The following is a 14,911-nucleotide window of genomic DNA, read 5'->3' as shown; positions in this document are numbered from 1 at the left end:
CACCTCTGTACAGCACTTCCTATAAAAGAACTGTACTCACTGTCATAATCAAAGAGGACAAAGATGATGTGATCTGACTGACCCATTGCTGTTCAGAAGAGTAACTTCCAATTAAAGCCAGCCTGATATGTGATGTCATTTCCTCCTGCACAGACCCCACTTCCTTCACGGGTCAGAAGATAGACAGCCCGCCCGACCTGCCCCCCAAGATGGAGAGGAGACGACAACCCCCCCAGGTATGAATAAGGATGTTAAACGCACAAATTCAATGAGATTCATGACTCGTTGAACAGTACAAGTAACATTTTTCTGTATCTGAATTTACTTTTTTCCTTTGTCACAGCATGCCCGCGTTGAATGTGCCAGTCCAGTATTGCAGAAACCTCCAGTAAGCTTGTTTCTGACCCTCTCTCATAGAAACAGCATTCATAGATCTGGTATGCCATTGAAAACAATGGACAAATAAATGCAAGCCAAAGAGTTACACTAGAACATCATTCTATGTCTGTTGTCTGAGTGTTCCATTTATTGGCCATGCCCTGTCTATCAATTCCATACTCTATATCTACATTACTTTTACGGGGTTTAAATTATCTAACATCTGATCTAGATCTAGATCTAGATCTAGTCATTTTATAGCCACAAAAAAACATTTCAAAGATAAAAACAATGCTTTCACTAGTTTACATAAATTTGAAGTTCTCTTTCCCACCTCCACAGGTGTTCTTCAAGAAAGTGTTCCATGGCTGCCCTCTAAAACTGACCTGCTCGACCATATGGGACCACCCCACGACCAAAGGTAAATCATTACCTGCCCACCGCAACCACATTCCCTACAGCCTCAGCAAGAAGCCTGACCACTGTGTCATTATCCTGTGCCAGGGTGCAATCACACTCAGAGACAGGTGCCTGTTTATTGCAGGTACAATTTCACAACGCTACACTGTTTCATGGCTCCACCCTGTTTGCCGGGCATTGTGTTTACAGATCACCACCTCATCTTTGGAGCAGACGAGGGTATTTTCACTCTGAACCTGAGTGGGCCGGAGGCCACGATGGAGCTGGTGAGGATACGTTTATATTGATGATGTCTCCTGAACAACACAATAGTGAAACCATAGTAAAAAGCCACAAATGTGTAGTGCAGTAATATCTGAAGGTTGTCCACTCTCTATCTCTCTCCTTCAGCTGTATCCAGGAAAGTGCAGTTGGGTCTACACCATTAACAATGTCCTTATGTCAATATCAGGTGAGGTTCAGTCTAAGACATGATCATTTTGCTTATTATCTAAGCATTTCCATAGCACTGATGCTTTAGTTACCATAGAAATGGCATTTATTAAGCAGCTGATTGAACAGCTGAGTGGAAGGGCACCTTCAAAGCAGCATTATTCAATTAGCTGCTAGTAGTCTGTAGTTTTGTTTTTTTCCTATACGCCATCCAGGGTGCTTTCCTTAACACCTTTGGCTCGCTTTGTGGGGGTGTGGGCTGAGGTATTACATCAAAAACGTGATTAGTATTCTTCTGTTGACGTGTTATGAAAAATGTGGCACATTGTTCAAGCTTATAGAAATGTGAATGTGTGAATGTGTGTGTGTGTGTGTGTGTGTGTGTGCGCGCGCTCTGTTAGGTAAAGCCTCCCAGCTGCATTCCCACTCCTTAAAAGAGCTGTACGAACAGGCTCGCAAGGAGCACAGAATGGTGCAGCTGCCGACGCACAGGCTGCTCCCCAGGTAACGGCCGCTTCGGAACACAGCACCAGCGGGCACACACAGCACCAGCGGGAACACAAAGCACCAGCGGGCACACACAGCACCAGCGGGCACACACAGCACCAGCGGGCAAACACAGCACCAGCGGGCACACACAGCACCAGCGGGCAAACACAGCACCAGCGGGCACACACAGCACCAGCGGGCAAACACAGCACCAGCGGGCACACACAGCACCAGTGGGCAAACACAGCACCAGCGGGCACACACAGCACCAGCGGGCACACACAGCACCAGCGGGCACACACAGCCACAGGGCTGTTTTTGATTCCCCCTGCTGCTAATAAACCTCCATGCTCCTACATACTTTATTTTGTCAAATCAAAAATATCACATACATTTTCTCAGGCCAGGACAGGATCATTTTTTTGACTGTATTACAGTGACACATTTAGAGAAATAAATAAAAAGCAAAGAGAAAATTGCTGGGAGAAAGGGGCATGGAGACCACTTGAATTTTATAACAGAATAACATGCACAAATGATCTGACCAATGTGTGCACGTCTTGTCTTATCGCAGGAAGTTCACTGTGTCCAGTAAAATACCAGATACCAAGGGCTGCAGAACCTGCTCAGTAGGTGAGTGAGTCCACAAACATGACCTGGATTTAAACGCACAAACAGCACTGGAACATGGCGACTCACCCACAAATGTTTCCCTGCACCTTCCGTGTCCCATGTACCGTAGCCAGGGAAAACCAGGAATTAACTCTGCAATGGCAAAAGAAAACATGACAATGCTGATATGTATAAATGCGCAACATGGAAGTTGAATTAGAAGATGTGTTGCTCTGCTTTTAAACATTTACAGTGTTTGGCATTCTAAACATTATTAAGTAGTAATTTCTGATAGTGGAGGCCTGTCCATCTTGCATTAAATGAGGTTAACCTAAAGACTTAAGAAAGCTTAATGAATTAAGGGTATGCTACCTTAAACTCCTAACACAATTGAAATTAACTATAAGCTACTTCAGGGGTGCACAACTCCGGTCCCGGATGGCCGATCTGTGTGCTGGTTTTTGTTCCAACCGATTACCATTTCTTACAGCTCTATAAACTATGCTGCTTCACTCCTGTGCTTGAGCACAGTGAAATCACTAGGATACACTTGCAGACTGTGACTTTAGCTGTTGCTTATACACACGTCAGATCAAGATATGATTGGGCCAATTCAATAAATGTTGGGAAATGTTGGCACAAAATCCTGAAATGGATTGGCCCTTGTTGTGCACCCCTGAGCTACCTGAAGACATGATTGATGATACGTGTTTCTTGTTCTGAACCTCCCTGGGGTTTACCACCTCCACTCATTATGAAATTAAAACATTTCCCGACTCCGCCCTCCTTAGCCCAAAATTCCCAGCGTGGCTGCGTGTTCCTGTGTGGTGCTCTGGAGTCCAGCGTGGTGCTCCTGCAGTGGTATGATCCGCTGCACAAGTTCATGCTCATCAAGGTGAGTGGCGGCACTAAGCCCCGCCTAGCCTCACCGCAGCCCCGCCCACAGCTACGGCCACCATTATTCTCAGCCCTGATCTATGCAGAATGTCTCCACTTCACTGTCTAACCTCAGACCCTCACACAGCCTGGGACCCCCGAAGCGCTACACAAAACTTACATACCACACAATGCTTCACATTAAGGGCAGTGCTAAAAAAATAAATAAATATGCTTGATTTGTGATTTCACTGTTCCTCTGCACATTATGTTTTACAGCATATTTATGCGGTAGACCTGGGTGTTTCTTTGCATAAAATGCCAAAATACCTCCAGTTCTACCCATTACCACCTTATAGACATAACCACGGTCTCCTCTATCACGCCTACTGTCTCTACCCCTGGTTCTTTCCCATTTCACTGACATGCTGTGTGTATTGCAGCACTTCGACTTCCCATTGCCAAGTCCCCTGCGTGTGTTTGAGATGCTGGTGGCACCAGATCAGGAGTATCCCCTGGTTTGCATTGGGGTGGCCAGGGGCCCCACTGCTGCCCAGCCTGTTCAGCTGGACTGCATCAACCTCAACTCAAACACCTCCTGGTTCTGCAGCACTGGCTCAGGTGAGGACTGGCATAGGGCAAGGCCAGGAAGGTGATCGTAACACTGGTCGCTTTGAATGAGAAAAAATATATATACGGTGAATATTATTAAATGTCAAACTGAGCTGCTATAAAAATAACAAACCCGTGTGTGTGTGTGTGTGTGTGTGTCCTCCAGGTAACACAGCCCCTAGTGCAATGCAAGTGAACCAGCTCGACAGTAGCACACTTCTGGTGCTGATTGAGAGTAAGTAACAATGAAGCATCATTCACAAAACATGTTTTTCCATCGTTACATTTATTGTTATTAATAAATTTTATCAATGCGTGTTGAGAGCTAAATGCCTGTTGTTGAATGCTAAGGCTGATAACCCGAATGAAGAGACAGGCACCACTATTTCCAAATGTAAAAGAGTGGCTGTATCTCTCCATTCAGAGTCAGTGCACATTGTGAGCCTGGAGGGGGTGCCGAAGAGCCAGAGGAAAATACAGTCTGAGACAAACTTCTCCTTCGCTGTGGAGGCAGCAGGTAAGTGTGCATTGAGAGGGGGTCACATTGCAGAACTACGCTGTTAGATTCTCAGGGTGACACAAACTGACCCCCAATGCCGGACCTGGTGGATACTTTGAGAACTGCACCAGGGAAAGGCATCATCAGAGCAGGAGTTCTCACGGGGCATTGCCTGTGTTCTGCAGTGTTCTTCGAGGACACCTTGCTGGCTGTCTGGAGGCACGGCTGGCAGCGCAGGGGGGAGAGCTTCTCTGACGTGCTGCAGGAGGTCACAGACCCCAGGAAGACCTTCCGCCTGGTGGGGTCAGACAGGTGTGTACACCTCCACACACTCACTGCGACATTCACATGCACATGCATGCACACTTGCATGCACAGACACACCAGTACTGTAGCACTGGCACTCCAAGATGCAATCACACACTTACACTGTAGGGCAGGGGTGTTAAACGCCAGTCCTGCAGGGCCACAGCGCCTGCTGGTTTTTGGTGTGGTTTAGCACAAGTGATTCATTTAAGTCATTGATTGGCTAAGGAGTCCACACACCTTCTTCTCCAGGAAACCACAAATACCTGCAGACACTGCAGCACTCCAGCACTGGAGTTCAACACCCCTGCCGTTGGGTAGAGACACAAAATGAGCAGTCTTACACTGCAGGGAACCGACACAAACACATACATTCCCACAGTTTAACACTGACACACAAACATGCACACAGACCTGTTCAGTTCAGCATAAACATGCAAGCACACTGAGACATTCCTCTACTGTGGGGCACTTTTAAGCACTGATACAGTCACAGACATGTGCACTCAGACCAACAATACAGGCACAGACTCTATTCTGTACAAGTGATACACAAATCGAGTGGAATGGGGTTTAGTGTTTACAAAAATCTATATCAGACTGTGATCTCACCCTGGCTTAAATTCAAATGTTTGCACAAGCTGGCACAGGTAAGCAAGGCATCAGTCGTTTGCATGGTTTGCTAATCCTGTGTCATGCTGGGAGATTTTGCCCTGTGGATCCCACACAGGTTACCTATTTATCCAGTGAACCTATTTATATCCAATGGAGCTAACAGACCCATATATAGTACCAGCCACACTGTGAAGACACAGCCCTGAGCTTCCACTCGAGCCTGTGTTGCTGCGAAGAAAAGCACTGACAGAACGCTGTGTCATGTGTTCTTTCTTCCCCTAGGATGGTTGTCATGGAAACACGGCAGTGCGAGGACCAGTCGGGACTTAGCAACCTGTACATCCTGGAGATCGCAGAGAACCTGACCCCCGCGCCCTAAGCCCGGACGTCCCGGCAGACCAGAGGGAAGGACCGCCGCCTGGCGATAGCAACGGGCCTTCCCCGAAGACGTTGGCCGTCCCCGTTACCTCATGATTTTCATCAGCGTGTCCAGCGGCGGACACATACCGGCTCGGTGGAGGCCCTGTCTGTACCCGCTGTGTTCTGAGGAACGCACCATGTTGAAACTGTGCTTTAACTCTATCCACATCAGGGGACAGGATGTACTAGTTGCACAAACCACGTGTGCGCAACCCAGACAAATACACACCCCTCCGTTCCTTATACAAAAAGGTGTGCCAAATGTACAAGCAGGCATATACTGACCCACAGTCTCAACATACACACACACACACTCATCTAGTTCCCTGGTGTGCAGCTGAACGGCGGGTTGCCAGAGAGCTCCCACTCCAGTGAGGATGTCCTGAAACCCTCAGACAAATGCATGTATTCATAACCATCAGTCAATAAAGACTCTTTTATAATGTCGCCTTCTCCACTGTTCAGCACACTGGCCAGCACACACACTGAAGCATGTGTTCTCCTTGCTGAGTTACTCAAAATGGACGAGTCAGAGCTTCTGTGATTGAACGGTTGTGTCTGTAGTCATCTAAATGTATGGCAGTCCAATGTGAACTTCTCTTTAAAGTGGCTTATTTATTAAAAAGTGACAAAACGTCTTTTCTATTACTCACCTTCACCAATGTGTCTTTTCATATAAAACATGTCCAAATCATTTTCAATTAAGGGTTTACTCTACTTTCAACGTATGATCTACTGCACCCAATCAAAACCGTGTAATTGATGGTGAATTTATTTAAGTATACTTTTAAGAGCGCAATACAGAAACGGTCTCTACACTTGTTTAGCATTTTGCACCTTAGTATAACTAAAGGTATTGGTATTTCGTCCACTGAGAAGAAAATGTTCTTTATTTTCCAGCCTAATTTACGTTGCTTTATTTCTTACAATCGTGTAGTTAGAACCCATTTCCAAATATTATTGGACCATACATGTTGCTTTGTATACTGTAAAGTTTGAATTGGAACTGTCAACAAGGATTGTGTAGGGAAGGCTAAGACTTGTTTCCACATAAGCGCAGGAACATCAAGGTGTTTTCCAACCACACTGACATTTTTTGGAGACACAGAGCAAATTTTATGTTTTGTTATTCGCTGTTATGAATCGGACAAGGCCGCCCGGCTACTGCATGTAATATTATCTAGCCAATCTGATCTACTTGCCTCCTCAAAGTTTATTCTCAGAAATAGCAAATGCTGTAGCTAACGTTAGTTTGCTAGGGAGTATAAATATTCCAGTGAAGAAAGAGGCGTGCTACCATAAGGTTTTGAAACTACATGCATATTAATAATTTTGCATGATCACTTGATTAATTGAAAGAATGACTGAATCCACGTTCATGCCCCCATTGTTATTGTAGTTTTTGATCAGTATTTCCAGGTCAGGGTCTCCGTTTCCTGTGCGGCTTGTTTGTATTAAAAATGGCCGGTGATGGAGGCGCCCTAAAGGATATCAATGAGATTAAATCCCAGTTCCGGACAAGAGAGGGTTTTTACAAACTGCTTACCCTCTCGGATTCACAACAACGGGGTGGGATAACCCGGGGCCCCTCCACGAGTGCAGCGGTGGGTCCCGGGGCTGGAACGGGATCGATACCCGGTGGTGGCGGTGGAGGTTCAGTTCAGGGGCCCGGGTCTGCTTCCTCTGCCACCGCCGCAACCAACTCTTCTCCGGCCGGTTTCCTGCCCCCGGTTAGGGTCTCAATGGTAAAGCTTCAGCCGGAAGACCCGGGTGAAGAATCTGAGCGAGTATGCTTCAACATTGGAAGAGAACTTTACTTCTACACGTACACAAACATAAAGAAGGTGAGACACCTGACTTACCAACTAAACCTCTTATCATAAATATAACGTTAGTCGTTTAGCTAATACTTCACACTATCATGGATAGCAGACTACATAGGTGGGAATCAAATTGAGCCAACAAACCTAGCTGCTTAGATGCTAAGTTAGTCATGTTGCTCAAATATGTTTTAATGGTTAATGTTCGCTGGTTATATCCTTCGTCGCTAACCAACGTTAGCTAACAATGCGTTACATTAACGCAAAGATAATTTTTATAACTAGTACACACTGGGAAATGCACTGGGTTGGGCGCATTTGTCCAAATTGTAATCATACCACAGACGCCTGCAGAGAGATGCTTGTACATTGCTCGTAGTGTTTAGCATCGAGTTTACTCACATTTGACATTCGTTAACCACGTTCTCCCTCTCATAATAACGTTTGTGTGCTGAGTGTTACATGCTAGTTGACTAATATAACATGACTCAACCTAAACCAGCCGGATAGCCATGTATTAGAAAGCTAATGTAGCTAACTGAACCAGCCGATGCGAATGCAGAAACAGCTAGCATAAACCTAGCTTCCCTCAATGCGTGGGGACCATCGGTTAGGGATGTCCATCGCCGAATAATTTTAATATCAGTGTTATTGGATCGTTTTAAAAATGGTAACAGAATAATATTTGTATTTCTATAGATGTGTGCAATATGTTCATAAATGCCTTCTGTTGATTTCACGCCTTGGACCACGTCAGTGGTCACTTAAGTTTACCGATTGTCACGCCAATTCTGCGGTCAACGGAAACGGCTATTTGTTGACCTATTTTTAACTCTAAAATATTTCCTTAAAAAGATCAGTCTGTTTGGAATATGCACCAGATCAGTTGTACAGTGCAGGTTCTGCATAACGTATGCGTGGATGGGAGTGCATCTGTTTACAATGCATGAAAAATAAATGAGGTATCCCTTGTATATGGGGAATGACAGTACAGTATTTCACGCTGTATTAAATAGTTCAACCACTAGGTGGACAGCGAATCGAGAGTTGCCAATCAATGTGCTTGCATCGAGCTCCATAATTTTACCCTTTCTTCCAGGAAGGAATAGGTTAACGTCTAGCAAGGTGGTGCTGTTTCCTGGTCAGTCTATAGGGCTAAGGTGAGACAAATACGACAGGGAGACGAATTCAGGGATGACTCAAGCAAGCCTGGTCACAATTCTGCAAAATGTGAATTTTTTTCCTTACACCGTCTTGTATAGTTCCTCTTTCAGGGAGGGAAGTTTATTGCATATGTTTGGATTATTTAATGTGACATTTTAGATTGTGTGTATGGTACCATTATATACAACAGGGGTTTTCTGGTTAGATGTCTTTCTGAAGAATATGAGTTCCCCAAAGTGGATCAGTCATTAAAGACACTTGCCATGAGCATAGGTAGGTTTTAGTCTTGGCTACCAGTTATGACCAGGAATCCAGAGAGTCAGGGTGTAGTTGGTTTAGCCCTGCCAGGGATAGAGTTGGCATCAGTGAGACAGGTTCCTGGGATTATCATGTATGAATTTCTCCCAGCTTGTTGCTAGGCACCCAGTGGTTACTGACTGTCCTCAGTGGGAAGCGCTACCTCTCCTGAAGCATTGTGTGTCCTGTAGTGAGAAACACCTGCGCAATTCAGCTGCAGTGCTGCTTGCACAGTGTGCAGGTGTCCGTGGTAAAACAGGGGGGTAAAACAGTTGCCGATTAAAAGAGCAGAATCCCATGCTTGGGAGTTAAAATTTACAACTCTGGTGAGCTTTAAGACGTACTCCTTTGCAACAATGAGCTAACTATGGTGAAATCAAGGTGAACAGGAGTGTTGAAGTTTCAGATCGGCTGCTCCAGGCTGGATCGAACACCCACGTGCATGAGCTTCGTTGCAGCCCTTGGTTCACTATCTAAACAATCCCCCCCCCCCTCCCTCCCAAACACATGTTCACAGGCTGTGGACCTCAGCAAGCCCATCGACAAGCGCATCTACAAGGGCACCCAGCCCACCTGCCATGACTTCAACCAGTACTCGGCCACAGCCGAGAGCGTGTCCCTCATCGTGGGCTTCTCGGCCGGCCAGGTGCAGTACCTGGACCCCATCAAGAAGGAGACCAGCAAGCTCTTCAACGAGGAGGTGCGTGTGTGCGCTGTCGTGGAATGCCATTGGCCGTTGCTCTAATGTCACCCTGACATGAGTATTGAATGTTACATGTTAGACCAGGGGTGTCAAACTGAATCTCAAGACGGCCGCAGTGTCTGTGCGTATCCTTCCAATCAGCTGGCAATTAAGGCCTTGAGAACAAGGTGTGTAGATCCCTCAGCCAATCAATGACTTAAATGAAACACTTGTGTCGAACACCCCAAAACCTAGCAGACACCGTGGCTCTCCAGGACTGAGTTTGACACCTGTGTCTTAGACCATAACGTGGATATCTCAGAATTTTACCCATGCTGATTAGAACTGCCTCCTCCTTGTTGGATATAATGATTACAGTAGAACATTAGAGATTCTAACACTTTGATAATGGGGGGAATTCAAAATGTACCAATTTCAATGAAATTCCCTAATTTATTGGAATGGTCCCTGGGATTACTCTAGGCTTATTATGTTAAAAACTAATATTAAACCAATAAAAGGGGGTATCATTAGAACATGATATTTTTTTCTCTAATGAAAAAATAATAAAAACCAGTCTATGCAACTGAAAAAAAGCTACCTGTCTTGCACTCTGGGGAAAAAAATTAAAACTAAGGTAATATCATAAAGAATACAACCTGTCTGTTTACAGAGAAACTGAAAGCGTTTGTCTACTTGATTGACCGTTCAGTCCATAACTCCGAGGTACTAGTGTAGATGTGATCATTTATCAGAAATTACATAATGTTTATAAGTATGGTTTTTTAAAAATATTTTATTTTTTCCCGGACCACTTCTAGCCAGTGTTCTGTCCTAAAACCACTTTACAATTGAAATGGATTCACCTAATGGTCTCTCAAGTTGCTTAGTGGGTAAAGGGACAGGTGCAAGTGCTGGTTTTGCACTATGGGCTAGATATCACACATTTGAGCTTTTAAACGAATGCTGAAGAAAAGCACATATCCGCAAATATTGTATAACAGATCAAATTTGACCTCATTTTGACCTTTAGAATATTTCAGAAAGCGGGTTAGTGTAATGGATCTGACTGTAATTCTTGACGTAGAAATAACTTTTAAAGGCTGTTCATCTTAATTCTCCTCTCTCCCCGAACCTTGCCGTTCCAGAGGTTGATAGACAAGTCCAAGGTGACGTGCCTGAAGTGGCTGCCCAAGTCGGAGAACCTGTTCCTGGCGTCCCACGCCAGCGGGCACCTGTACCTGTACAACGTGGAGCACCCCTGCGGGACGGCCACGCCCCAGTACTCTCTCCTGCGCCAGGGGGAGGGCTTCGCCGTCTACGCCTGCAAGACCAAGACGCCCCGCAACCCGCTGCTGCGCTGGGCGGTGGGCGAGGGCGGGCTCAACGAGTTCGCCTTCTCGCCCGACGGGATCCACGTGGCCTGCGTGGGCCAGGACGGCTGCCTGCGCGTCTTCCACTTCGACTCCATGGAGCTGCAGGGCGTGATGAAGAGCTACTTCGGCGGCCTGCTGTGCGTCTCCTGGAGCCCCGACGGCAAGTACCTGGCCACGGGCGGCGAGGACGACCTGGTGACCGTCTGGTCCTTCGCCGAGAGCCGCGTGGTCGCCCGCGGCCACGGCCACAAGTCCTGGGTCAACGTGGTGGCCTTCGACCCCTTCACCACCAGCCTGGAGGACGAGGAGCCCATGGAGCTGAGCGGCAGCGAGGAGGACCTGCAGGGGGCGCTGCACTTTGGGCGGGTGCGCACAAGCAGCACCCTGTCCCGGCTCTCCAGGCACAGCTCCAAAGGCGGGGCCACCTCCGTCACCTACCGCTTCGGGTCCGTGGGGCAGGACACCCAGTTCTGCCTGTGGGACCTGACGGACGATGTGCTGTACCCCCGGCTGCCCCTGTCCCGGGCCCTCACCAACACCTTCGGCTCCACCATCCCGCCGTCGGTCAGTGGCGGCAGCAACAACCTGAGTGGTGGCGGCGGAGGGGGCGGGGCTGTGGAAGGCCACCACCACCCCTCCAACCCGCACCCGCATCCACCCCTGCCCTTGCCCCGGTCCCTCTCGCGCTCCAACTCCCTGCCCCACCCGGCGGTAGCCAACGCCTCCAAGACCCAGGGGGGCACAGACGGGGGCAGCGGGGGCACCGGTGGGGGCGTGCCCTTCAGCATCGGCCGCTTCGCCACGCTCACCCTGCAGGAGCGCAAGTCGGACAAGTCCGGTGGGGGCGGGGGAGGGGGGGACAAGGAGCACAAGCACTACCACAGCCTGGGCAACATCAGCAAGAGCAACGACAAGATCAACCTGGTGCCCCGAAACAGCCGCCTGGACGCTGCCAAGGTGCTGGGCACCACGCTGTGCCCGCGCATGCACGAGGTGCCCCTGCTGGAGCCGCTGGTCTGCAAGAAGATCGCCCACGAGCGGCTGACCGTGCTGGTCTTCATGGACGACTGCATCATCACCGCCTGCCAGGAGGGCCTCATCTGCACCTGGGCGCGGCCCGGGAAAGCGGTGAGTGCTCCGGCAGCGTTGGGTCAGCGTCGCCTTAACGTCCGGCCAACGTCGTGGAGACTGTCAAAGTGTGGGGTTCTCCGCTTCCAGTGTGGTCAAATATTAAGTCTTAAAACTGATTAATGCGCCACCTACAGTATGATCTCTGCAATTACACTGCAATAGTGACTATGGGTTGGTTCAAGCCCACTGAAAGTCCTTTTAAATCCTGTTTTCAAATGATGGAAACAAAGGTCCTCTATTTCAGGTTTGTGAACATGACTAGTGAATCCATTGTTCACCTTTTGTTTCTTGTTGTCTCCCATTCCCTCCGCAGAACTTGACAGCACAGAATGGGAACTCTCCCAGTGGCACGGTGGTATAGCTGGGGGCGGAGCTCCGACCTTGCCCCTCCCCCTGGGCGGGGCCAGACTTGTGAATATGCTAAAGAGTCCTCCGGGGCAGAGACCACGCGGCATTGCAGCGTATCCCTTCTCGTCCCTCTCCCTTCTTTCATCGCTTCTTCCACTCCTCGGATAGACGACAAAATGGCGGACCGCTGCCCTTCCCTGGAGCCGCGGAGGAGCTCACTGCGCTTTCTCTGCAAACACTACGAAAGCCACGGCCGTTGTATCTTATTTATTTTAACACAACAGACTGTAGTAATTTATATTGTACATATTCAGAAAACTATAAATCCAGAAGTCTAGATGTATGGAACTTATGAGTCAGAGGAAGAAAACAAAAAAAATTTAATATATTAAAAAAAAAAAACACGTATTGTAAATAGAGATGCAGTTAAACTGAATGTCTGAGATTAGGGAAATCGAGTAAGTTGTGTCCTTTTGTGCTAGAATTCCTCAAACTGTCATGTCCATTAAAGCAAACATGTATGGCACGTCTGCTAAGAAGTGTGTATTCTGCAGTATCAATGACAGACACGCAGTGTACAGTGTCGTCTTTCCACGGTTTCCATGCCCTTAACGGTGGGCCACTTGCTTTATGGCCAGGCCTGTTCCAGCCATTTACACACAGGTATTAACAAACAGTATCAGAATGCACGCTACGTTAGTGTATCACCACACAGGCTGCTAACGCCTACATTGCCTCTTGCAAGACTTTGCACATTAATGGCTGACTCTGAATTCGTAAAGAAAAAGGCATATGTGGTCTAGTGCTCTTCTGACATACAGTAGCGCACGTACGACGAAAAGCCAAGATATTCAACCAAAAGCAAAAACGGTTCGTGTATTCATCAGCTACGCCGGTGTCCGCAATGCACTGAAGCTGGACTGGTGGCCACGATTAGATGTGTGCCGTTAAAAGGATGTAAATCCCAGATGCGTTCGCTCCTGTGTGAGTTTAGATGACGCTGGCGGACGGACAGACAGTAATAACGAGTGAAATGCAGAGGAGACCCAAGCGAAGCAGTATAGCCGTGTGTGTGTAGAGGACACCCGCGGCATGACCGGAAAGCTCAGTCACATTCTCGTTGCGGCTCGGTCTGATCCCAGAGAGCCATGTCCGTTTTGTGCGTGTTTGTGTTCTTCATGACGTTTGGGTGCCATTCAAGTGGGAGCACTAAAACGCTCGTAAAGATTCCTTGTTGTGCATCGATGGCTACACTTGCCTTGCTTATCACTGCAGGAATGACAAGTCACTGTTTCACATGATGGAGGAGAAAACATTCCCAGTCCTTTTACTTTTAACAATTGCAAAAATCCATAGCATGTAATCCTGTTTTTTTTTTTTTTTTGTTATTGTTATTGTTGGTTTTTACAGCGTGCATTAAACACTAAACACTTATGCCTGAAGTGATGAAATAAGTGACAAAGGATATGATTAGTTTGTATATGTAAAGTCTGTTATTAAAATGCTAAACTCTAAAGTTGTTCTATGACTGCTGGTCACAGCCCATACAAAATTGGAGAAGAAATGGGTGTGGTGGAGGGTGGGGTAAATGGTGTAATTTCTTATGCCATTCTGACATGGCGGTGTTGACAAGGTTAAGAGGGCCTTTTTTGGCAGGTACAATTGAAACGAACATGAAAAAACTCTCCCCTAAATCACTACACTAACACTCATTAGGAGCAAAGTACTGCAAATATACATGTCTGCAAGAGCACAGATATCAAAACTGCAACAAAAAACAGCTGAGAAGTAAAACATTCAAGGGGAACTATCAGAGAAATTTACACTGGTCGATCAAATTACTCTTCCCTATCCAAAATGCCAACATTCTGACTATACCTGCCACAGTGCTCCTCACTCCTGTGATTTTGTCAGTTACTTGACACACAGTTCTCAGGTTTATCTTTGATGATTGCATGCTTCTCTGTCTTTTAATCATTCAAATCAGTTCTTTGCATGCAGGTTAGTAAGCAGTATGTGCTGTTTCAGTGGTGGAAAATAGACCAACCTGCCCCGTTAAAAGATCTTCTCAAGCATATACCTCACAATATATATTTGCATTTTTTTTAAAAGTGTTCAACACTGGGCAAATGTGTAGTACAATGGATAGGCACTTGCCCATTACATACATTCTGCCACTATTTTTTAACCCTCAGTGTTTTTAACCTTCATATAAGGTTAAATTAATGATTAATGAATGACATATAAATTAATGAATGGCAAGATGAAAATGACCAAGAATTGTAGAAAAAGGCATTTCATTTTTTGACATAGGTTCTGTAGTTCAGGTAAACCTGGCCTAAATTATTACCAATTTTGCTCTGAAGTTTGGAATACACTGAAACACTCAAATGCACATAATGCTCATTTGGTGCATCTTGTAGGGAGAAAGTAA

At 46.8% G+C, this 14,911-nt stretch overlaps 2 protein-coding genes across 3 annotated transcripts in view; both read left to right on the top strand.

Moving 5' to 3' along the window:
* The window catches only part of LOC135235837 (mitogen-activated protein kinase kinase kinase kinase 5-like), a 36,360-nt gene extending 30,043 nt beyond the window's left edge, over positions 1 to 6,317 (top strand). Inside the window, exons 20-32 of one of the 2 annotated variants that reach the window (XM_064301721.1) lie at positions 154 to 237; positions 348 to 388; positions 721 to 799; positions 988 to 1,064; positions 1,189 to 1,249; positions 1,632 to 1,734; positions 2,294 to 2,352; positions 3,123 to 3,226; positions 3,651 to 3,828; positions 3,986 to 4,054; positions 4,244 to 4,336; positions 4,504 to 4,630; positions 5,522 to 6,317. In XM_064301721.1, the coding sequence (XP_064157791.1) occupies positions 154 to 237; positions 348 to 388; positions 721 to 799; positions 988 to 1,064; positions 1,189 to 1,249; positions 1,632 to 1,734; positions 2,294 to 2,352; positions 3,123 to 3,226; positions 3,651 to 3,828; positions 3,986 to 4,054; positions 4,244 to 4,336; positions 4,504 to 4,630; positions 5,522 to 5,618 (1,172 nt within the window). In that variant the 3' untranslated portion in view covers positions 5,619 to 6,317. Of the gene's footprint in view, positions 1 to 153; positions 238 to 343; positions 389 to 720; positions 800 to 987; positions 1,065 to 1,188; positions 1,250 to 1,631; positions 1,735 to 2,293; positions 2,353 to 3,122; positions 3,227 to 3,650; positions 3,829 to 3,985; positions 4,055 to 4,243; positions 4,337 to 4,503; positions 4,631 to 5,521 lie in introns of both variants that reach the window. The other variant, XM_064301722.1, reaches the window with a different exon arrangement.
* Positions 6,318 to 7,060: 743 nt separating this feature from the next.
* zmp:0000000529 (WD repeat-containing protein 20) lies at positions 7,061 to 13,735 on the top strand. Its single transcript, XM_064301723.1, has 4 exons — positions 7,061 to 7,503; positions 9,458 to 9,640; positions 10,771 to 12,126; positions 12,443 to 13,735. The coding sequence occupies exons 1-4, from the start codon at positions 7,120 to 7,122 to the stop codon at positions 12,488 to 12,490; spliced, it is 1,971 nt and encodes a 656-aa protein (XP_064157793.1). The 5' UTR covers positions 7,061 to 7,119; the 3' UTR covers positions 12,491 to 13,735.
* The last annotated feature ends 1,176 nt before the right edge of the window (positions 13,736 to 14,911 follow it).

This window comes from Anguilla rostrata, chromosome 12 (genome assembly GCF_018555375.3).
Source record: "Anguilla rostrata isolate EN2019 chromosome 12, ASM1855537v3, whole genome shotgun sequence".
Lineage (NCBI taxonomy): Eukaryota > Metazoa > Chordata > Actinopteri > Anguilliformes > Anguillidae > Anguilla > Anguilla rostrata.
Note: the sequence above shows the minus strand (reverse complement) of the source record. Positions and strands in the feature narration are given on the sequence as shown.

Coding starts and splice junctions, on each gene's coding strand:
- zmp:0000000529 (XM_064301723.1), top strand. CDS start 7,120: ATGGCCGGTGATGGAGGCGCCCTAAAGGATATCAATGAGATTAAATCC. Junction 7,504..9,457: donor CGTACACAAACATAAAGAAG/GTGAGACACCTG, acceptor ACATGTTCACAG/GCTGTGGACCTCAGCAAGCC. Junction 9,641..10,770: donor GCAAGCTCTTCAACGAGGAG/GTGCGTGTGTGC, acceptor TTGCCGTTCCAG/AGGTTGATAGACAAGTCCAA.